The 24498-nt window shown below is 42.3% G+C and overlaps 1 protein-coding gene across 2 annotated transcripts in view; it reads left to right on the top strand.

Moving 5' to 3' along the window:
* fars2 (phenylalanyl-tRNA synthetase 2, mitochondrial) overlaps positions 1–24498 on the top strand; it is a 166811-nt gene that overhangs the window by 84549 nt on the left and 57764 nt on the right. Inside the window, exons 6-7 of one of the 2 annotated variants that reach the window (XM_066724284.1) lie at positions 3817–3977; positions 5449–6783. In XM_066724284.1, the coding sequence (XP_066580381.1) occupies positions 3817–3977; positions 5449–5484 (197 nt within the window). In that variant the 3' untranslated portion in view covers positions 5485–6783. Of the gene's footprint in view, positions 1–3816; positions 3978–5448; positions 6784–22080; positions 22233–24498 lie in introns of those variants that run through there. The other variant, XM_066724275.1, reaches the window with a different exon arrangement.

Genomic DNA, 24498 nt, shown 5'->3' on the forward strand with positions numbered 1-24498 from the left:
AGATTGTAGACCTACACAAGGTTTGATGAGAAGGTGACAACGGTTGGTGCGATTATTCGCAAATGGAAGAAACACAAAATAACTGTCAGTCTCCCTCGGTCTGGGGCTCCATGCAAGATCTCACCTCATGGAGTTTCAATGATCATGAGAACGGTGAGGAATCAGCCCAGAACTACACGGGAGGATCTTGTTAATGATCTCAAGGCAGCTGGGACCATAGTCACCAAGAAAACAATTGGTAACACACTACGCCGTGAAGGACTGAAATCCTGCAACGTCCGCAAGGTCCCCCTGCTCAAGAAAGCACATGTACAGGCCCGTCTGAAGTTTGCCAACATCTGAATGATTCAGAGGAGAACTGGGTGAAAGTGTTGTGGTCAGATGAGACCAAAATCGAGCTCTTTGGCATCAACTCAACTCGCTGTGTTTGGAGGAGGAGGAATGACCCCAAGAACACCATCCCCACCGTCAAACATGGAGGTGGAAACATTATACTTTGGGGGTGTTTTTCTGCTAAGGGGACAGGACAACTGCACCGCATCAAAGGGACGATGGACGGGGCCATGTACCGTCAAATCTTGGGTGAGAACCTCCTTCCCTCAGCCAGGGCATTGAAAATGGGTCGTGGATGGGTATTCCAGCATGACAATGACCCAAAACACACAGCCAAGGCTAGCCAGTCTCCAGACCTTAATCCCATAGAAAATCTGTGGAGGGAGCTGAAGGTTCGAGTTGCCAAACGTCAGCCTCGAAACCTTAATGACTTGGAGAGGATCTGCAAAGAGGAGTGGGACAAAATCCCTCCCGAGATGTGTGCAAACCTGGTGGCCAACTACAAGAAACGTCTGACCTCTGTGATTGCCAACAAGGGTTTTGCCACCAAGTACTAAGTCGAAGGGGTCAAATACTTATTTCCCTCATTAACATGCAAATCAATTTATAACTTTTTTGAAATGCGTTTTTCTGGATTTTTTTGTTGTTATTCTGTCTCTCACTGTTAAAATACACCTACCATTAAAATTATAGACTGATCATTTCTTTGTCAGTTGGCAAACGTACAAAATCAGCAGGGGATCAAATATTTTTTCCCTCACTGTACACCGATCAGCCATAACATTATGACCACTGACAGGTGAAGTGAATAACACTGATAATCTCGTTATCATGGCACCTGTCCGTGGGTGGGATATATTAGGCAGCAAGTGAACATTTTGTTCTCAAAGTTGATGTGTTAGAAGCAGGAAAAATGGGCAAGCGTAAGGATCTGAGCGACTTTGACAAGGGCCACATTATGGTGGCTAGACGACTGGGTCAGAACATCTCCAAAACTGCAGCTCTTGTGGGGTGTTCCCGGTCTGCAGTGGTCAGTACCTATCAAAAGTGGTCCAAGGAAGGAAAAGCGGTGAACTGGCGACAGGGTCATGGGCGGCCAAGGCTCACTGATGCACGTGGGGAGCGAAGGCTGGCCCGTGTGGTCCGATCCAACAGACGAGCTACTGTAGCTCAAATTGCTGAAAAAGTTCATGCTGGTTCTGATAGAAAGGTGTCAGAACACACAGTGCATCGCAGTTTGTTGCGTATGGGGCTGCGTAGCCACAGACCAGTCAGGGTGCCCATGCTGACCCCTGTCCACTGCCCAAAGCGCCTACAATAGGCACGTGAGCATCAGAACTGGACCACGGAGCAATGGAAGAAGGTGGCCTGGTCTGATGAATCACAAGTTCAAGGTGTTGACTTGGCCTCCAAATTCCCCAGATCTCAATCCAATCGAGCATCTGTGGGATGTGCTGGACAAACAAGTCCGATCCATGGAGGCCCCACCTCACAACTTACAGGACTTAAAGGATCTGCTGCTAACGTCTTGGTGCCAGATACCACAGCACTCCTTCAGAGGTCTAGTGGAGTCCATGCCTCGACGGGTCAGGGCTGTTTTGGCGGCAAAATGGGGACCTACACAATATTAGGCAGTTGGTCATAATGTTATGGCTGATCGCTGTATATTTCCCATGCAGTGATTCCATTCTTACTATTTTATGGGGTTTTGTTTTGTACTGTATTGGACACATTGCATTGCAATATTATTGTAGGGTCTTTATTATTTTTCAAGTTTGTATGGGTATTTCTTCTCTCAGGAGGAAAATAATTTGGGGATGCAGTCCATTGTATTATTTGTATTATTTGTATTATTCTTTCATGTAACAGGACATTTAACATCCGGGATATGTATCTTAAAATATTTGTCTGAATTAATTAATGCATTCATTTATTTATTCATGTGTTTGTTTGTGCCACTCTCCAGGTTTTCATCAGAGCACTATTGAAGGCATTATAACCTAAAATTACCTAAAGCTTTAAAAATTACATCAAAACACAAAGCCATAACATAAAACAAAATACATTGCATCGCTGCTGTGTGAAAACTGTCTGAGATCTGTGTCATGTGAGCTGAGGTAGCTGTCTGCGTTGTTTGATCACACGGACGCACATAGACACACAGTCATGTTTTTGCCAGGATTCTTATACCTTCATATCACACCTTCCCATGCTTCGGCCTTGTTTCCTTATTTGAATTAATCGCAAGCCATTCTTCACAGGTTATCCAAGACAATGATTTACAGCATTTTAACGAGGTGTTCATATTGTCTTCTGCAAGTAATGTTTCATCTCGCATGCACTATTGTCTGCAGCGTAGAAAGACAAATGACCTTTCTGGGTATGTCATGTGTACTGCGCTTCTGCTGGTAAAATGTGAAAATCACTCAATTGCATGAGATAGTTATGCGCCTAACATTATAAACGAAGGAGACAATGCTGGAGTTGTGGATGATTGCTGTAACAGGCCTACAATAGCCGTATCTGTTTTGTGTTTTCATGCTGGTTAAATTTAACAATACTAATTATTAGCCCAACTTATTTCTATATTATACTGACACAATCTTCAGAATGAACAGTATATAATTGTGAATTAATACCAATGGTATTGATTACTGTATTTGTAGTTTTAATATTAAGCTCAGCTTGGACATAGGCTAGAGTTCAGATTTTGCATATTCATAACACTTTTTTTCTAACACAATTTTGTTACAATATCAAGGTAGTACCATTATGCATGTTAAGAGGAATGTAGTTTGAATAATAATTGTCAGATTTCTTTGTTGTAGGTCAGATAAGAGGTTTTGCTTTATTCTTCCTGTAATTGTTGTAAATTGTTAAAAAGAAAAAAACCTTCCAGTTTCCCAAGCCATTCCAAAATTGAACATTGTCATGTTGAACTGCGATAGCAACTAAACTTTTAATAGGATACACCTTTTAAATATTTTATGAAAGGAAGAAGGCAATTGTGCATTGTTCATAAATTGTGCTAGGTATTTTCACTCCTTGGTTGGTTACCCATTCTTGGCTTTCGTCTGTATATCTAAGCCAACACCAGAATGCAACAAGGTCCAAAACTCTTTGTGCTTTACTGTGTAATTATAATACTACAGACATGACAGGGCTTCAATGACAGAAACGGCTGCATCTCTGTAAGAAAAGTCAGTGGAGAATTGATTTGCTGGTGCACTGCTGTGAAGTCTGCGTGTCTCTGACACCTGGGCATATTAGTCTACCAAGAGAAGAAACCTTAACTGTCAAAATGGTTCCCCAAATGAGCTTTAATGATCTAATTAGTAGACATGTTAGGTAACTAACAGTAGGTGAAAGTAACTGAAAATATTATTTATAAAATACTTGTATGTATTATTTCTCCTTCTCCCAGTAAAATTATTCCTTTGAGATAAAAGTGCATTGAGGAGATCTGTGTGTTTCTGTTCACAGCTGGGGCCAAGAACAAGATTGGCTGGGCATTCGGTCTGGGTTTGGAAAGGCTGGCTATGGTGCTGTATAAGATCCCCGACATCCGCTTGTTCTGGAGCGAAGACGAACGCTTCCTCAGTCAGTTCCGGGTGCCCAACATTGACCAGATCATCACCTTCCAGGTACTGCCCATCTTGCAACTCAACAAAACTGGTGCTACCCACAGTGCTCTGCTGTCGATTTAGAAAACAATGTTTAGAATTAAAAGTGGCTCCCTCCTGTTCAGATTTGAATGAAACTTGTGACCTTTTACATGATGTGTGTGGAATCCCTTTTTTTCAATGCAAACCATAAGGGTGCATTATCCAGGATGCTATTGCAGAGTATTGGTATTCCCTCAATTCTTACTCGGTGTTTGGTCTGTCAGTTTGACATTCAACACCTTTGCTCATAGGCTTCCAGACATTGTAAACTTAAAGGCAAACAAAAAATCACAATACCTAATATGACATGACATTGCACACGGAGGCAAAATCAGAGGTCCAGTCTTGGAACCAAAAGCCTTGTTCATTGAATCTGTTTTCTGGACACTCAAGATACAGATATCAACACCATCCTCCAAGAATGGTGCTTCCATGTGATACTTGCTCATAAATCTTTTGAATCTAACAGGAGTGTACCTCCTTAAATCCAGCTAAACACAAGATGGAGCCGTACTGCAGCCCTGGTTTCCTCTCACTCTTTATATCTACTTTAGTGTCTTTATTTCTGTCTCTGACTACATATGCATGTCTGGGGACTGGAGTGCTTTTTTCCCCCTGAGAGGATTCTGGTTGCATCAGCCACACTGTCACATAAGTATCAGCAGTTATGAACCAAGGCACCTATCAAAGTATCATCTTGCAGCATTTCTTTAATCTTCGTATTCTTGGCTTTGAAATCCGAACAGACTCTCAATTGTGTGTTCCCTAGAAACATTTAATTTTAAAATGGAATTACATTAATGTTATTTTCTTCATAGGGTGGCTGACTGTAAGGCATCACCTACAAAGTGTGGGATTTCCCTGTAATGCCACTGAATATTTAATATCTTGTTATTCACGCTCTGAAAAATGGAGGCAGTCAGGCTCTGAGTTAAGAGAATGTCAGGCAGCTGCTATGAGTTGGTACACACTTATAGGGGCCCCAGCATCATATCATCTATAAGAGACAACTGGTTTCAAATGGGAATTCAGTGTAGGTGCATTTTGGTGGTATACACAAAATAGTATGGGAAAGATGGCAGATCGGACGCCCAGGCCTACTCCAAGAAGCTGCTTGAGGAGATTCTGACCTCAGTGAGCTACTCCTAGCCCAGGGGTCAGGATCGGCTCCCTGCCCTTCTGTCTCTCTTTTCCTTTCCTCTGTACAGTGGCGTATTTTTTTTTTTTTTTTTGTAGAAACCATTTGTTACCATAAACTTACACCCAAACACACAACTTAAAAATATATTTCTATAACGTGTCTCTATTATATAAGGTGCTGGATAAAGGTGGGTGGATGGTGCCCTGGCTCTGTGTGATGAATTTGCGGAGTTTAACCTGTTCTCTCTGCGAAATGACATTAACTGTTCGTTCTCTCTCTCTCTCTCTCTCTCTCTCTCTCATGTGAAAGAGGATTCAAGACCCACTTCCAGGCACAGAGGTTTAAACTATATCACTGTGATTTAACTTGGCAAATAGCCTAAAGCACTGGACGGGTATTGAGTTGCTGTTGATGTTTTGTTTTTTCTCCCTCTCCAGCTAATGGATAACCTCATTTAAGAACACAACTCTATCGCTTCAACAAAATACAAAACACAAAATACAGGTGTAGCTCCCTAGAGACATAAAGCCACCTTTTTCCTTTTCAAAGTGAAATGCTGCAGGTAGTAAGAGATGTGGGCAGTTGGACCTGCTGCATTTTAGTCTAAATATGTCTCTTCTTGGTGATCGGGTAGCCATTTCTGTGGCATTTGGGAGAAATATTCAGCTTCATTGCTCTCTCCCAACTCCCCGCTGTAGTTATTAAAACATCGCGGATGTCTCACAATCCATTACATATATGATACATTTGGTTCATATGCCTTGCAGTATAATTAAACTTCAGACATCCCAAGATTTTAAACTGCTAAATGTGTCAAACTCCCTTGTATAAAAATACATCGGTGGGAGGTTGGGGGTTGAATGTATTCAAGTAAAATAGAAATTATTGACACCAGAAAGACATTCACGGGTTTAATCCTTACATTTGTTTGTTTGTTTGTTATTGTTGATGTTCATGTGAAGGTTGGCTCTTGCTGTGTGAGAGGTATCATTAGGCTCAATTTGTGCAGCTAGAACCTTCCTATTAACTTACAGTTGGTACCTTAAACAACTCCGTATGAATAACCTAAAGGCCAAGAGAGAGAGTGAGAGAGACGACCGTGATGCGGTGTGAAGCCTTTCCTCTGACTGTGGGAGGGGTAGAGAGGTGTCATCTGACAGCCTTTTTGTTACCACAAGAGAAGCCGAATTATGGTTGGCTTTGATCACCGGAGTGCGGGAGCCGCCGCAGTCTCCCCCCGCCAGTCTACAGGGACTCCCAGCAGCAGCCGGCTGTATTTGTCTCGACAAGAACTGGGGCAGGCTGAGTCAGCGCAGTTCTAACCCAATTAAAAAGAAATGAGATTCTAATGAGCAGGCCTGACACTGACGTGCAAGGGCAGTCCCGCGCGAGATGAAGAGATCTAAGCTCTGGCTGGGTTTCAGAGGTATGGCACCACGCGTTACAGCGCCCTGCAAAGATATACACCTCCACTGATATTACATGTCATGAATTGCAATCTTTTTTTATAGTCTGGTTCACTAAATTCTCAGTGCCTTGCAGCGTTTAAGAAGTGTGTGTCAGGTGGTGTTTTTTTCATTAATAAAATTTAATTAAATGCACATATATAGGCAAGTTTGTATCTTCCTGATATTTGAATATCATCGGTATTCAGCTCATTTCAAGTCAGTGTGTGCTGTATTTATGTATCATATTGCATAAGAAGGAAACGCATGCATCACATATGTAATTGATACGCTCTTCCACAGAATTAATGTTTCACAGATCCGAAGTACCAAAAAAATAACTAATTGTGCACGCATGTTGAAGCGCAGATTGGGAGTTGCCCGTAAATATTTAGCCGGAACTATGAATGAATCCGACTTGGGTCTGGACTACATCAAAAAGCTTGATTCACCCGCCCGTGAATCTCAAAACACAACCCTATTCTACCCTATTAAGATTTCGTTTATTGTCAGATGCCACTCTCTGCTACTTCTGTATGAAAACACCGTTCGGTTTGTCATTTCTCCACGGGTTGGTCAGAAATTTGACTTGATCTAAGCTTTGGTTTTAACTCCGCTCTGATGTGATCGCCAGAGGACGTCTCTCCGGCTCCTTACTCAGTCAAACCCAGCGCCTGTGTGAAGAACCTGACAAGCATTTTGCCTCGAAAGGTGCAGACTCCCCAAAGCGCCACCGCGTCAGGAGGTTTTGCTGATGAGTCGCAGGTGGCCCGAGGCTCAGCCCTTCTTGCCCGTGAGTTAAATCTCTAACATGTCGGCTCTGCTCCCAAGAAAAGATGAAGGTGGTTCCCAGAATCGCCCTCAAGCTACTGGGAAAGTGCCTACTGAGCTATTAGTGCCTTCTAATTGAATGTGTAACAGCTAAGTGTCAGTTTTATTACATTACCTTCATTTTTGATTCTTTTTTATTTGTTTTTTCATTTTTGCCCCCCCATCTAAATGGACTGTAAAATGGCATGTACAGCTTGCAGTAACATAATATCTCCAAATCACTCAGATGTCAGTTTCCATTGTCTGACATGCTCCGGCTATGTTTGGAGTTACCATTATCATTGAGTTTTTCCTGTATCATGCCTACTTGCCGTCACCTGTGATAACACAGCTAGTTGTTTCCTGTCTCACATTGCCCAGAGACTGTAACAAAGGGACCACCAACTCATACATATAAATTAATCATTATCGCTGCAGTTATGTACCAAGTTAAATATGCATCCCGTGATCTCATGCACTCTTCCTTGGCTAAGAAAGTCAAATTCCAGAGTTTTTGTAAACGCCCAAAGATTGCATATTCTCCAAGTGATAGTACTTCTGTATACTGATACCAGGGAATGCTGATTGTAAACTTAATGAAGCTTTAGTTTACTTTGGATGATTTACATGATGTTCCAAATTTGTATTGATTCCTTTTTTGGGAAGAGTATGGCTGTCACACAACAAGCGGGGCACTTCTTTAACATGCCTTGAATGTTTCTCAGATTTTTAATAATGTTTTTGTCATTGTTAAAGGTAATGCAGACTTTTTAATTGATCCTTTTACAGCAATCCCCTGGTGAGTGATACTCAACCAGAGCCTCACCAGCATCTTAAACAGATGTGTGGAAAGTGCATTATCCACTAAGGAGTTTTTCAAACAGAAAATCAAGCCATTCTTTTTCATGTAACGCCGAGCCACTGCACTTTACATTATTTAAACCTTTTAAAACTACACGATATAAATAATGAAATAATACCCCAACCTTCTCTGTTGGACCTTTTTAATTTTTTATAGGATCCAATTTTATTTTGTCATTTATCGCCAGTGTCATATACATTACCAAGCTGTTTTAAGAAAAAGGGAAATCTTTTGTGTGTGTGTGTGTGTGTGTGTGTGAGGGGGGGGGGTTATCTTGAAGAGGTTGGTAGAGGAGTACTGAAGAAATGGAGATAAATTCCACTGACTGAAGTATAATGAGCAAACATGTCTGATTTACACGATTACAAAATGGGGGATATTGAACTAGACCTAGGTCTTTGACCCGGTCTTTGATGTTGACTATAAAGATGTGACATAGTGATATATAAACTGGTGTGATGAGGTCATGAATAAGGATGATGCTGAAACCAAAGTGTCTAAAACTCTAGAACACACCAAACCCAAGGAAGCTGCAGTTCGATTCAATTTAAATTAAAAAAATAAAAAAATAAAATTAGTTGATTTAACTCCATTTAATAAACTGCAGTCTTGCGTTCTTTTACGTTTTTTACGGTTTAATCTTTACATTTTTCTCCAGCTCTGAATCTGCATTCTGGAAACCCTGAACAGAGCTTAATGATACAGTAATGCACAGTATTTACTGGACTAAATGAATCTCTGAATAACAGAGATTCCAATGAAGGCAGAGAATACTATTACACACACATTTATATATAATGTTCATAAGTTAATAAAATACAATAGATTCTCTCTGGAAGTCCTGCTCACTGGCCATATCTGTGCAGCCACACAGAGGGAATCGCCCTCACTGGCGACCCTATTCATCCTCCTCAGGAGCTCGATCAGCCGGCTGCCTGGCTCTGACTATGATATACATGGCCTCCCGAGTGAGGTTTTGTGTTCTTGTTTATGGTGCGGTTATGAAAATGGAAATCACTAGCTTGCGACATGTCGGCCGGTGAGTTGAGCTGGTGAAATATCTCTGCGCTGTGGCGGCACTCAGCTGGCGCGCTCCATCCATCCAAGACCACTCCTCCCACCGCAACCAGCCCCTTCCGGAACATATTCACTACCAGCAAATAGAGCCGTCGTGTCTAATACCATTTGCTCCCCACCTCCCCTTTTTTTCTGCGTTTATTGTCCCCCTCTGTATAAGTCGATCCTCCCAGGCCCTCCCTGCGACCTGCCCTGTTTACCCAGCTACTCAAAGGTCTTACCCCAGCTTGGATGTCGCCTTCTCCCGGCTGCTTCCCCCTGTCATTTTTCCTGCTTAAGCTGTAACGGAGCGTGACCGCTGACAGCGCCGCTGGGAGGGACGTGTTTACTTTCCCCAATAAATGCAGGATCAGTGGCAGCTGTGGGCCCAGACACTGCAGCACTAAAAGGAGACATTCTTGGCTTTTTGGAGGAATTGCTTAGCCATTTGTCTTGTTTACATAATTTCCTGAGAAGGGGGCAGTGTGTGGGATTGATCCGCCTCCCTTTGTTTGTGTGTTACTGTTGTTGTTTTGTTTTGTTTTGTTTTGTTTTTGTTTTTATAGGCAAATTTTTTCTACAAAATTGCAGATCTGATTTTTTTGTTCTTTGCTGAGGCTGTTTTTGTGTTGCCTTTCTAAGCCTCAGATTCATAGGATAGGAAAAAAATCTAATAAAAGCAAAACTAATAAAAGTGTTCCCTGGCTCAGTAGAGGACGTATTGTGTTATTTCTTCATTTAACATTAATGTGAGTGTGAGTTTAACCCTGTAACCTTACTGCCCCCCTTCATTGATTTCTCTTTTCAAACAAACGCCTCTCATTCAGGGGAACGAAAAAATATATATTTATACACATACACGGTTACTTTGATTCGTAAGTCCATCCACCAGCTATCTGTACACAAGGAATTTGGTGTGAAAGCTTAACTTGCGTGACTGCATAGACATAAACAAGCAAGTTTCTGGACGTTTGAAATCATTATATTGACCAAAACAGAGCGAGAACTTATAATGGACCCTGTGTGCTGCAGGGAATTGTATGAGTTCAGAGTGTTTCAATCTCTGACTGTCGTCTTTCATTCCAGATGCAAGCCTTTATTAAAATTTCAAAAGCACCTTCTGTTCCATAGCTTTTCTTGTCTTGTTTTCTCCTCTTTTATTAACCAAGACTGAGTAAAATCTCCATGTCTTCTTGTGCAGCAGTCTTTACATTGTCATTGGCTCTCTGTTCTCTGAACCAGGAATGGTGTGCCGTGATAATATAACTTCTTGTCACTGTTTGTTTGATCTCAAAGCGATTGGTAACAGACTGGGTATAGGGCGGTCCGAGCTACTAGACAATGCAGCAGCTCCATCTCCTGTGGTGGCTGATAAATGCATTATCTCCAGTATCCTGGGATGGGAGAAGTGGCAGGATGGATGAAAGCCCTGCAGACTGTGAAGCAGGTTATATATAACTGGGGACAGCTTCTTTACAGCGCACTTAGAGAGTAATAGCCCTTACCGATTGGCACTTTCAGCCATCCCCTGCAGTCATAGGCTAAGGAGAAAATTGACAGAGGTCTTCGCAGTAATTAAAGGAATAAATATGGTTTACCAAGCACAATGTGGAGAATAAATAGAACCTCAGTAAGGGCAGTTCTACTTTGATTCATGCTTGGTAGAGTCAGAAAAGCCATGTAGTTAAAGCTCACCTCCATTGTTTCATTCAGGAAGCAGCATTTGTGTTCTATTATGTTTTTTGATCATTTTGATTTCAGCATGGAAAAATTTAAAGTTTTTCCTTTCTAAACCCTTCTTGTGCTCCATTTCGCCTGCTTTCATCTCACTGTCCGAACAAGTGCGTGCCCGACCAACTTCAATTGAATGAGAGTAGAGATGGACACAGGTCTTTTGTTGTTGTTGTTGTTTTTCCAGCTGACAGGAATACATACGACCGTGAAACTAAAAGGGACATGAAGTCAAACAGAAATCAAATACACAAGACCAGAGCAGATTGACATACACTTGCATGGTGGCCTCGCATTATTCTTGTGCCCTGCTTTGCCACACAGTTTTAAATACGCTAGACTATGACACCGGTCTGTGGCTTTTCATCTTAGAGACAATTTCATTATATTTTTGTCAACTCATTTACAAGGGCAAGAGCGAGAGAGTAAGGGCCTCGAACTGAAAACTCTCACACACATACAAAAACAGGGAATGTTTATTTTTTACAATGGAGAGACATAAATTGCATTCAGAGGCTTCCGTGTAATGCGCAAGACTGAGTTGGCATCAGAGGACATGAAGTCAGAGGTAGATTAGTTCCTGAAGATAAGGAGTGATATAAAATGACAAATTATGGAAGTTTAGTTAACTCGTGGAATCCCCGGGGAATGTGCAGCGAGATTTGACATTGGATCTGAAAGGGTTTGGCTTTCGCTCCGGCTGTATCTGAGTTATTAAGCAGTGGGGAGTGAGAAGGTCTGCTGTCTGGAGAGCAATTAGAAGTGGATTTTGAGACACTTTACCATGCTCTACGGCTCCCAGTTTTGTTAAGATTACTTACATCCTGACACCCATATGTAATACTAAGAATTCCGAGCAGCTCAGTACAGCAGGCACTTTAAATGGGGTGAGAGGAACAACTATTAGTCTCCTGAGCCGAGCAGTCTGCGTGTCCACATACGGCCTGTTGCACACAAACAGGCTGCTGCAGAGGAGACAGAGTCATGGTTTTTAGTATTGGATGGTCAGAATTAAGTGGTGCATGAGTGATGGAGCAGCTCAGGTCAGCTCGGTAAACTCCTGTGTGGAGTCTACAGACCTGACAAACCTGCAGTTAGTGTCTAACCTAAATCCTTTATCAGTAACTCTGCCAAGGAGACCCTCATCTTGGGTCTTTTGATCAATTAAAGAACTTCATAAACTCCTTAAAGCAACATTTTTTTTTTTTCACATCAGTGCTTGTAAATGCGGCTGGCAGCTTAAAACCTCCCCCCTGAGCCTTTTGCTGTGTCTAAAGTGCTTTAGTTTAGGTGTCCCTGATTTCCCATTACAGAATTTACTTTTTGGGTGAAAGAAAAAAAAAAAAAAAAAAAAAAAAGGAGGCTTGCAGTAAATAGATAACTTTGGCTTTAATTCTTACATTGTGCTTTTTCAGGGTGGGTAGCAAACATAGAGTGACACGTCCGAGATCTGGGATCAAAGCTGAAATGTTTTCATCATGAATCTGACCGCAGCAATTTGACAGCCTTAATCCCCGGTGCTGTGGTTTAAGAGACGCATCTTTGGAAATTAAGCTGTTAGCCTTCCTTTGAAAGCCATCGCTGTATTTTGTGATTTTAACCCATAGAGAATACATTTCTACACTCACAGACATACAGAGAGATGTTTAAGAGAAGTGTGCAATAAGGTTCTCTGAGTTGTAGGGGTTTGGTTTGGTCTTCCTATTCTAAGACCATGCAGGTATTGAATTTATACCCCAAGGAAACATTACCAGCTCACTAGAATAGCCAAACATTGACAAGCCCTGAATAAACAGGCCTTCAGGTCTGATGTGGGACATGTCTCTAGTTGACTCTGAGAGGGACAGGCTCTGTCAATGTTGACTGCAGGTCAGCAGGGTGTCTTTCTGACCCCACTAAATTCGCATTCTTTATTTGGCAGCTCTCCCACGGCAATCCGATGGTTATACCAAGCACATACTTGGCCTTGCCCTACTCCTCCCTCCGTAGTATCTCTGTATCATGCCTCTTCCTCGTTGTCCTGTCATTTTACATTGCGTTTCCCCATATTACTCTGCTGTTACTATCATAGTGCTCTGCGGTAAGCTGCCTTAGGGGTGCAGGATCCAGCCTGTGCACCTGTGTGCTTGCAGGGTTGTCAAGGAGAGCTGTGCGACCCGCATCTGACGTGACCTCAGTCCTGCTGCTTTTGCTGCCATCTCGAAGCTTGAAGAGGAGCGGATAATCTGCGGGTACGGTATGTGGAGGATGTGGTATTCCTCTCCCCTGTGGTAGCAGGAAGCCCTTAGAAGCGAACACAGCTGATTTATGGTGGGCCAGTCCAAACTGGAGTATAATTAGAAGAAATTATTAATAAATACACACACACACAGGTTTTTATTTTTATTTGTAACAAACCAAAATATGTGACAGCATTGAAAGAGTGAAATGGTTAAAATGGCAATGGGCCAGACACACTGCAAGAACAGACCAGACCAAAGATGCACAAAAGAAGCTATTGAACTGATCCCAAGAGATGGAAGAAGACCAAGAAGATGAGCAGATACAAGATGGGAAGATGTTCTGCCGTGACGTGGAAAAGAGAAGCTATAGATCAAAAAGTGGAAACTTCTTGGGGAGGCCTTCATCTAGCCGTGGACTGATAGATTAGATTATATTTGTTTGTGTATTTATATACAGTTAGGTCCATAAATATTTGGACAGTGACACAATTGTCATCATTTTGGCTCTGTACGCCACCACAATGGATTTGAGGAAACAATCAAGATGTATGGGCAGCACGGTGCTGCGGTGGTTAGCGCTGCTGCCTCACAGCTCCAGGGTCCCGTGGTTGAGTCCTGGCTCCGGGTGCCTGTCTGTGTGGAGTTTACATTTTCTCCCCGTGTCCGCGTGGGTTTTCTCCGGGCACTCCGGTTTCCTCCCACCATCCAAAGACATGCAGGTTAGGTTAATTGGCCTATCTGAAATTGTCCTGTATGTGTGTGTTACCCAGCGATGTACTGGTGTCCCATCCTGGGTGTATTCCTGCCTTGTGCCCTATGCCTGGGCTTCCCAGCAACCCTTGCCAGGATAAGTGGTTTTGAAAATGGATGGATGAATGGATGGATCAAGATGTGCTTTAAGTGTATTTAAGTGAATTAAAGTGTGAGTTTCAATACTTGGTTGCAAATCCTTTGCAGTCAATGACTGCCTGAAGTCTGGAACCCATAGACATCACCAGATGCTGGGTTTCTTCCCTGGTGATGCTCTGCCAGGCCTCAAAGAAATGATCAGTCTATAATTTTAATGGTAGGTGTATTTTAACAGTGAGAGACAGAGTAACAACAAAAAAATCCAGAAAAACGCATTTCAAAAAAGTTATACATTGATTTGCATGTTAATGAGGGAAATAAGTATTTGACCCCTTCGACTTAGTACTTGGTGGCAAAACCCTTGTTGGCAATCACAGAGGTCAGACGTTTCTTGCAGTTGGCCACCAGGTTTGCACACATCTCAGGAGGGATTTTGTCCCACTCCTCTTTGCAGATCCTCTCCAAGTCATTAAGGTTTCGAGGCTGACGTTTGACAACTCGAACCTTCAGCTCCCTCCACAGATTTTCTATGGGATTAAGGTCTGGAGACTGGCTAGGCCATTCCAGGACCTTAATGTGATTCTTCTTGAGCCACTCATTTGTTGCCTTGGCTGTGTGTTTTGGGTCATTGTCATGCTGGAATACCCATCCACGACCCATTTTCAATGCCCTGGCTGAGGGAAGGAGGTTCTCACCCAAGATTTGATGGTACATGGCCCCGTCCATCGTCCCTTTGATGCGGTGCAGTTGTCCTGTCCCCTTAGCAGAAAAACACCCCCAAAGCATAATGTTTCCACCTCCATGTTTGATGGTGGGGATGGTGTTCTTGGGGTCATTCCTCCTCCTCCAAACACAGCGAGTTGTGTTGATGCCAAAGAGCTCGATTTTGGTCTCATCTGACCACAACACTTTCACCCAGTTCTCCTCTGAATCATTCAGATGTTCATTGGCAAACTTCAGACGGGCCTGTACATGTGCTTTCTTGAGCAGGGGAACCTTGCGGGTGCTGCAGGATTTCAGTCCTTCACGGCGTAGTGTGTTACCAATTGTTTTCTTGGTGACTATGGTCCCAGCTGCCTTGAAATCATTAACAAGATCCTCCTGTGTAGTTCTGGGCTGATTCCTCACCGTTCTCATGATCATTGAAACTCCACGAGGTGAGATCTTGCATGGAGCCCCAGACCGACGGAGACTGACAGTTATTTTGGGTTTCTTCCATTTGCGAATAATCGCACCAACTGTTGTCACCTTCTCACCAAGCTGCTTGGCGATGGTCTTGTAGCCCATTCCAGCCTTGTGTAGGTCTACAATCTTGTCCCTGACATCCTTGGACAGCTCTTTGGTCTTGGCCATGGTGGAGAGTTTGGAATGTGATTGATTGATTGCTTCTGTGGACAGGTGTCTTTTATACAGGTAACGAGCTGAGATTAGGAGCACTCCCTTTAAGAGAGTGCTCCTAATCTCAGCTCGTTACCTGTATAAAAGACACCTGGGAGCCAGAAATCTTGCTGATTGATATGGGATAAAATACTTATTTCCCTCATTAACATGCAAATCAATTTATAACTTTTTTGAAATGCGTTTTTCTGGATTTTTTTGCTGTTATTCAGTCTCTCATTGTCAAAATACACCTACCATTCAAATTATAGACTGATCATTTATTTGTCAGTAGGCAAACGTACAAAATCAGCAGGGGATCAAATACTTTTTTCCCTCACTGTAGTTCCTGCTTGTTCTTGGGGCGTTTTGCCTTCAGTTTTGCCTTCAGCAAGTGAAATGCATGCTCATTTGGATTCAGGTCAGGTGATTGACTTGGCCATTGCAGAACATTCCACTTCTTCAAAACAAACCAATCAGAGAGATAGCAAATACATTAGGTATGGCCAAATCAAATATTTGGTACATTCTTAACAAGAAAGAAGACCATGGAAAACAACTGTGGTGGATGACAGAAGAATTCTTTCCCTGGTGAAGAGAAACCCCTTCACAACAATTGGCCAGATCAAGAACACCCTCTAGGAGGTAGAGTATCTGTGTCAACAATCAAGAGAAGACTTCACCAGAGTAAATACTGTAAACAGGAAACAGGAAGACCAGATTAGAGTTTGCAAAAAAACATCTAAAGAACCCTGTACAGTTCCTATGGACAGATGAGACAAAGATCAACTTGTACCAGAATGATGGGAAGAGAAGAGTATGGAGAAGGGAAGGAACTGCTCATGATCTGAAGCATACCAGCTCATCTGTGAAGCATGTTTGTCTGACAAGGGAACTGGTTCCCTTGTATTTATTGATGATGTGACTGCAGACAAAAGCAGCAGGATGAATTCTGAAGTGTTTAGGGCTATATTATCTGCTCAGATTCAGCCAAATGCTTAAAAATCCATTGGACGTCGTTTCACAGTGCAGATGGACAATGACACGAAGCATACTGCCAAAGCAACCCAAGACTTTTTTAAGGTGAAGAAGTGGAATGTTCTGCGATGGCCAAGTCAATCACCAGACCTGAATCCAATTGAGCAGCATTTCACTTGCTGAAGGCAAAACTGAAGGCAAAACGCCCCAAGAACAAGCAAGAACTAAAGACAGTGCAGTGCAGGCCTGGCAGAGCATCACCAGGAAAGAAACCCAGCATCTGGTGATGTCTATGGGTTCCACGCTTCAGGCAATCATTGACTGTAAAGGATTTAAATCCAAGTATTGGAACTCACAATTTAATTCATGATTGTTAGTTTGTTCAAATGCTTTTGAGACCCTTAAATTGGGGGACCATGTATAAAAATGGGTGTAATTCCTACACTGTTCACCCACTTTTTATGTAACTACCCTCAAATTAAAGATGAAAGTCTGCACTTATATATCTCTATATATACATTATATATAATTGTATGACACAGAATAGATTATAACTTAATTTTAATGGATTTCTTTACCCACAATTGCACTGTCATTTTTGCATTGTGAAGATCCACTCTTCCTTCCCTGCTTTCATGCTGCCCTCTTTGCTCACTTATGAATATGGATTAAGTTGTTACAGAGAGGAATGTTCTTGCTTTTTTAATTCAACTGCATATGCTTGAAAACAAATGTATCTGTACAGAATACTGGACCAGCTTGAACTATAATCTTATAACCAGGACAAGGAGAGTGTGCGTATGAGTTCAAGATGTTGGATATGTCTTTCTATGAAAACAACAAAATAATCAATAACTTTTAAATGTATTTGCATCAAATTGATATGCAAGTATATACACCGATCAGCCATAACATTATGACCACTGGCAGGTGAAGTGAATAACACTGATAATCTCATTATCATGGCACCAGTCAGTGGGTGGGATATATTAGGCAGCAAGTGAACCAGCGACAGGGTCATGGGCGGCCAAGGCTCATTGATGCACGTGGGGAGCAAAGGCTGGCCCGTGTGGTCCGATCCAACAGACGAGCTACTGTAGCTCAAATTGCTGAAAAAGTTCATGCTGGTTCTGATAGAAAGGTGTCAGAACACACAGTGCATCGCAGTTTGTTGCGTATGGGGCTGCGTAGCCGCAGACCAGTCAGGGTGTCCATGCTGACACCTGTCCACTGCCGAATGCACCTACAATGGGCACGTGAGCATCAGAACTGGATCACAGAGCAATGGAAGAAGGTGGCCTGGTCTGTTTACTCACGAGTTCAAGGTGTTGACTTGGCTTCCAAATTCCCCAGATCTCAATCCAATCGAGCATCTGTGGGATGTGCTGGACAAACAAGTCCGATCCATGGAGGCCCCACCTCACAACTTACAGGCCTTAAAGGATCTGCTGCTAACGTCTTGGTGCCAGATACCACAGCACACCTTCAGAGGTCTAGTGGAGTCCATGCCTCGACAGGTCAGGGCTGTTTTGGCGGCAAAAGGGGGACCTACACAGTATTAGGCAATATTAGGCAGGTGGTCATAAAATAATATAATATATACACTCACCTAAAGGATTATTAGGAACACCTGTTCAATTTCTCATTAATGCCATTATCTAACCAACCAATCACATTGCAGTTGCTTCAATGCATTTAGGGGTGTGGTCCTGGTCAAGACAATCTCCTGAACTCCAAACTGAATGTCTGAATGGGAAAGAAAGGTGATTTAAGCAATTTTGAGCGTGGCATGGTTGTTGGTGCCAGACGGGCCGCTCTGAGTATTTCACAATCTGCTCAGTTACTGGGATTTTCACGCACAACCATTTCTAGGGTTTACAAAGAATGGTGTGAAAAGGGAAAAGCATCCAGTATGCGGCAGTCCTGTGGGCGAAAATGCCTTGTTGATGCTAGAGGTCAGAGGAGAATGGGCCGACTGATTCAAGCTGATAGAAGAGCAACTTTGACTGAAATAACCACTCGTTACAACCGAGGTATGCAGCAAAGCATTTGTGAAGCCACAACACGTACAACCTTGAGGCGGATGGGCTACAACAGCCGAAGACCCCACCGGGTACCACTCATCTCCACTACAAATAGGAAAAAGAGGCTACAATTTGCACAAGCTCACCAAAATTGGACAGTTGAAGACTGGAAAAATGTTGCCTGGTCTGATGAGTCTCGATTTCTGTTGAGACATTCAGATGGTAGAGTCAGAATTTGGCGTAAACAGAATGAGAACATGGATCCATCATGCCTTGTTACGACTGTGCAGGCTGGTGGTGGTGGTGTAATGGTGTGGGGGATGTTTTCTTGGCACACTTTAGGCCCCTTAGTGCCAATTGGGCATCGTTTAAATGCCACGGCCTACCTGAGCATTGTTTCTGACCATGTCCATCCCTTTATGACCACCATGTACCCATCCTCTGATGGCTACTTCCAGCAGGATAATGCACCATGTCACAAAGGTCGAATCATTTAAAATTGGTTTCTTGAACATGACAATGAGTTCACTGTACTAAACTGGCCCCCACAGTCACCAGATCTCAACCCAATAGAGCATCTTTGGGATGTGGTGGAACGGGAGCTTCGTGCCCTGGATGTGCATCCCACAAATCTCCATCAACTGCAAGATGCTATCCTATCAATATGGGCCAACATTTCTAAAGAATGCTTTCAGCACCTTGTTGAATCAATGCCACGTAGAATTAAGGCAGTTCTGAAGGCGAAAGGGGGTCAAACACAGTATTAGTATGGTGTTCCTAATAATTCTTTAGGTGAGTGTATATAGCCATTCTGTTTTTCAGCTAGCTATTTAATATTCAATGCTCTATATATAGACAGTGTATTCCAGGGATTTGATGCAGTCTTCAGTGGCTCTTCAGGAGGGCGGCTGTTATTTTATTAATCTTTCATTACTAGCAGAGTTCCTCAACACAGTAAAGCACACAAACACTACACAATCCTAATGCTAATAAGGAGATGGAATGTTTTTCTCCCCCCTGTAATGATTAGTTTTTTTTTTAAAGAAATACATAGTAAATGACCTTTAAAGGGCAAATCAAGACGAAATATAAAATAAAACCCAGCAACTTGGTCTTGCCTTTCTGCACTGATTGTGTTTAATAATAATATAATAGTAAAAGGCTCCAAACACCTTTTTAATTCCACCGCATTTGCATTGTCTCAGATCATGTCCTGCTGTCAGGCGCTAATCAGAGATGTTGTGTGTACCCCCTTATTTGAGCACATATGTCACGTGTACTTGCTTAATTTGCTCAGAGTGAGAACTGAACAATACACTTTCGTGACATTTGTTTATAAAAATATCTTTGTAATTTTAATTGTATTTATAACTCTACCAAAGGAAGACAGGGTGTTTTTTCTGCTTGTCCCCATCTATTAGTCTGAGCTGGGCTGTGATTGGCCAGAGTGAATTATAGCAGCTGCTGGCATCCAATTGAATATGTGGTGTTATGTTGTTTCCAACTTCCTGTTTTAACATTGTAAATACAAACTTGTACATCACTCCTGTTAAAGTAGTGTGCTGTGCAAACAATAGACAATTCTGGACAAAATGTACTTTAAAATACCAATAACTGGATGATACTGGAGCCCAGCGGTCTGCAGGAAAAGTGGTTTCACAGACCCAAATAATCACTAGTCATGGTCTACTCAATGTTATTTTAGTTTTAGTCCTAAACTAGTGCTAATCAGTTTGTGAAACCAGCCAAAAATATAAGGGTGTATTATTCATGTGTCACGCTTAGGCAAGGAACACACCGAGTTTTATTGTCCAAATACACATATATTTTAAGCATCCATTGAGTTCAGTTTATATAGTAAAAACGTTCATCCAATCCCTTCTTTGAACAGAAACCAGTAACTGAGTTGGTGCAGTTTTCACAGCCCTCTTCTTTTGCCGTGATGAGCAGACGTAAGGTTAAGGTGGAGTAAATGCCAATAAATACTATATCTTTTTCCCTGCTTGCTAGGTCTTGTGATACACCATTAATTTGAACTTTTATCACCAGATAGTTCCTTTTATTAAGCAGCAAGTATCTTTTTAATGGTCTTTTTTATTAGACCGAATGATTCATTCTCCCTTTCATGTGTGAAATTTACTGAGACTGCAGCGCTGGAAATTAAAAGAAAATAATTAGGAGGAATTTATTGTGGTCACTGTAAGCTCTGCGTGGTGGGAGCTCGTTATTAAAGAGTTTGGTTTTTAAGGAGTTTTGAAAGGCTTATTGAATTATTTCCCGAATCCCAGTATGATTAAAAATGATGCCATTAGACCAGGAAAGAAATAAAATAAAGATTGATTAAGTGGAACTTTTTACTTTTTGGTATGTGTTGATGCTGAGCCTGTACTGAAAAGTGGAATGAAGTGAGTGATTTAAATGCAATTTGGATTGGAAATTATTATTGTTTTTAATTAACATTATGAACATTGAAACTGAGAAGGGTATTTGCTATTTGCACAGCTTTACCACCCACAGTGTGCACAATGTAAGTTGAACTCATCAGCAGAAGAAAACTGATGGTGCACAATAAAATGCTCCCATATAAGTCAGTGTCACGTGCCTTGTAATTTGTTCAGTGAGCTCATGACGGTGATGTCACTCTAAATTCCAAGCAAGTATCTGTTGAGTTCCGTAATGTGCCTAGACACCAGTCAGCCTTCCTCTAGTCTGGACACCTGGCAAAGATGGACGTTTAAACAGTTACCCATGGGCGTTGCTAGACCACGTGCCCCAGTAAAATCTCAAGTTTGAGTTTTAACAATTTACTTTATTTGTCAGTGCATTCATTTAGATTGATAATCCCGTAAAAATAATTTTATCTGAATGCAATGCAGTAACCCAATCAACGCTTGTAAAAGCAATGCATTTTTAACCGAAAACACAAACTGATGCTGCCTATAATAGCCACTGCAGCGCTCACACAGAGTCCAGGTGTCGGCACACAAGTCAGAATTGAAGTAGGTTTTGTTATTTGCATATACAGTGTATGCCTTTTATGCCATAAAACATGTTGAGAATGTTTCAACAGTATGTTGAAGATACTTAAATACATATTATCATAAAGATTAATATCTCTATATCTTACCTTTCCCAATACTTGTTGCAGTGTAGGAATAGTGGGTTAAGCAAGGGAAGTTTGTATAGTGCATTTTGTTGCACAATTCTTGCACACAGCAGGCTTTCAAAAAAAAAAAAAAAAAAAAAGTTATATGAGTAATGGGGGGCCTGTGCCCCAGTAGAGTTTTATGTCTAGCAATGCCCCTGCAGTTACCCCCCACTGCTTTTAACTGGGGGGCCAGTTAAAAATCCTAATAGGGTCACACAGATTCCTTGACTCATTAACATAAACTTCTTCAAGATACAATTGTAAGTGCAGAATCTACTCCACCTCCAGTAGCCTACCTGTGCCTTTGTGTAGCAAATCCGCTGTTGGATCTCCAGTCAACGGGGTGAGATTATAAGTTTGGCCCGGCCACCGTTGACCCACGTCGGTGCCGAGAAGTCCCTTGGCATTAACAGTTCTCTGTCTGTGTCTTTTCCTCCAGCCTCTCAGCAAGTACCCCCCTCTCATCAACGACATCTCCTTCTGGCTTCCTGAGCAGGGCTACATGGAGAACGACTTCTACGATCTGGTGCGGACGCTAGGGGGAGACCTAGTGGAGAAGGTGTGTCTTGTGGACCAGTTTACCCATCCAAAGTAAGTGGCGCTGTGGTTTATTTTAGTTTATAGTTTTTTCCCCTAATTTAACTGAGTTTCTGTTTTTCTGGCTTGTCTTTGATGAGTGGTAAGGCATCTTCAGCTCTGAGAATAAAGGAATTCTCCTATGTTCAGTAAATTAACTTCACAGCAATAGGAAAACAAATTACCTTGGTATTTTGTGAGGAACTCTTTCCCGTCTGTCACCTTTTGTTTTCTTTAAATCCCATTGGTAGGGAGTATAGTCTTCACAGCTATCAGGGTGTTAGTGCATCAGATGTCTGCACTATTCAGCTTGAAAGCTGAAGACTAATGAACACGTTCTCTAGTTCAAAACAATAGGAATTAAAAATTAAATTAAGAAAGAAGAAATTACATGTGATTCAGATGGATATAATTTCCTGTTAAAGAGAATATCTGATCAGTTTCCCATAATCCCAAACAGATATGCAGTTATAGATTGGATGGTCATAAATTATTGAACTAATTGTTATCTACATTTGTATAGGAAAATGTGCTGCAGAAACTCAGCATGCAAAAAAGGTTGCAGTGACGTTGGATAGACTTCAAAACAGATTTTAGATTTAGATTTTGGTCAGGATTTGGATGTTATTGGAAGTATGTGTATCATTAATATGCATGGGGAAGAAATGAAGCAACGTTCTTTCTGTGTAAGTCCCCTGAACAGATGACTGTTAAAAAGTCTTAAAATCATCAGGATTGACATGGAGAGATGACATTTCCCCTTCCTAGAATGCATTGTTTCTGTGTTTTATTGGTGCTTGATCCATTTCCGAAACACTACAGAAAGTATTGTTTGTTTTTTTTCCCCCCCAGGAATTATAAAGTGTGTAACAAGGTATAGCGTGTAATTTCTGTGAGTGAGTCCTCTGCAGAAAATATCGTTTTATCACTGAAGACAAAGCTTTGACAAAGACTGTGGCTTGTTCTACACTTTCCTACATGAACGTGGGTCTTCAAAGGAGATGCCAGGCCATAGCCTAGTGCCAAAATAACAGAAATAATGATAGCAATAAACAACACAAGCCATTCAACAGTCAAATCCAAGCTTTGTGACTGTGGACGTGATGCCGTGTGAAAATAATGAACTCTCACTGTGAGCTCTCTGTGCCGGGTGAGTGCCTCCCCTGTAAATCAGCCAGACACGCTGCTGCAGCGGGGCTCTCGGAGAGCGGCCAAGGCTGCCTAAGCGGTTGAGACAGCGCTAACTGGTGCAGAGTGCTCCGGGAGATGCATTTCCCCATTGTGCGGCGTCCTCCCCTTGATGTGTGCTGTCGGCACGGCGCTCCCCTATTGAACGCTACAGCGCTCGCACTCCGCGCAGCCCGGTGAACCGCGCAGCGCCCCGGCTGTGTAGTGGAGTTGGTTATCATCAGTGCGGCAACCGTGCGTGCCTTCCCCGCTGTGTCAGCCTGACGCAGCCAATAGATCAGCCCGCATTGGGCAGTTGAGGCCGGTTTCAGTCCATCTCTGATGGAAGGAGAAGGCCTGTGGCATTCGGAGTTACATGGTGCAGAAACAAATGCCTTTTCTCATGTACATAAATGTTTCTGATGAATGTCAAGGTTTCAACTGATTATACAGTAGTTTATTACAGTGCATGATGGGTAATGCACTGAACCGTTTAGATGCATTATATATGCACAATTGCAGAAGGGCCATGCCATGTATAACTATATCTAGATCTCTATCTTTGTCTCTATTTCTATGTATATTTCTACAGCAGTGGGGAATGAGAGTGAACCATTAAAAGCAAACACAACCCCTTTCTCCAACACTCTATTCTATATTCGTACCATAACCCTCATAAGTCTGGGCAACATGAGATTGATGCCTTTTGCTGCTTTGACTGTTTCCAAACAGGCTTGTGAATAACTTTCCTGAGCACATCCTTAAGATTATGGCCTAAAGATATTGAAATGAATGCGTGTCTGTGAAGCCCCGGTAACGCCTTCAAAGCACACTCGCTGTAATACAAGTGTGCGCACAGATGGCAGCTCAATTATGGCGCGGCACGTTTTGGGAAGCCTCCTCTAATACACACATTGTACCCTGGAGTTCCTTCCTCCCCAAGCTAATCCTCATCGTGACAGCATCACACAGGATGTTTGTTTGTTTATTTATTTCTTTATTTCTGTGCCGCTGACAGTTTAATCACGCCAGCCTCCCCCCGTGTGCAGACGCTTAAAGAAAGGCGGGTATAGTCGTGGAGTAATGCCAATGAATGAGAGGGGGCTGTTTGCAG

The sequence above is a fragment of the Amia ocellicauda genome, chromosome 2 (assembly GCF_036373705.1).
Source record: "Amia ocellicauda isolate fAmiCal2 chromosome 2, fAmiCal2.hap1, whole genome shotgun sequence".
In the NCBI taxonomy this organism is placed as follows: domain Eukaryota; kingdom Metazoa; phylum Chordata; class Actinopteri; order Amiiformes; family Amiidae; genus Amia; species Amia ocellicauda.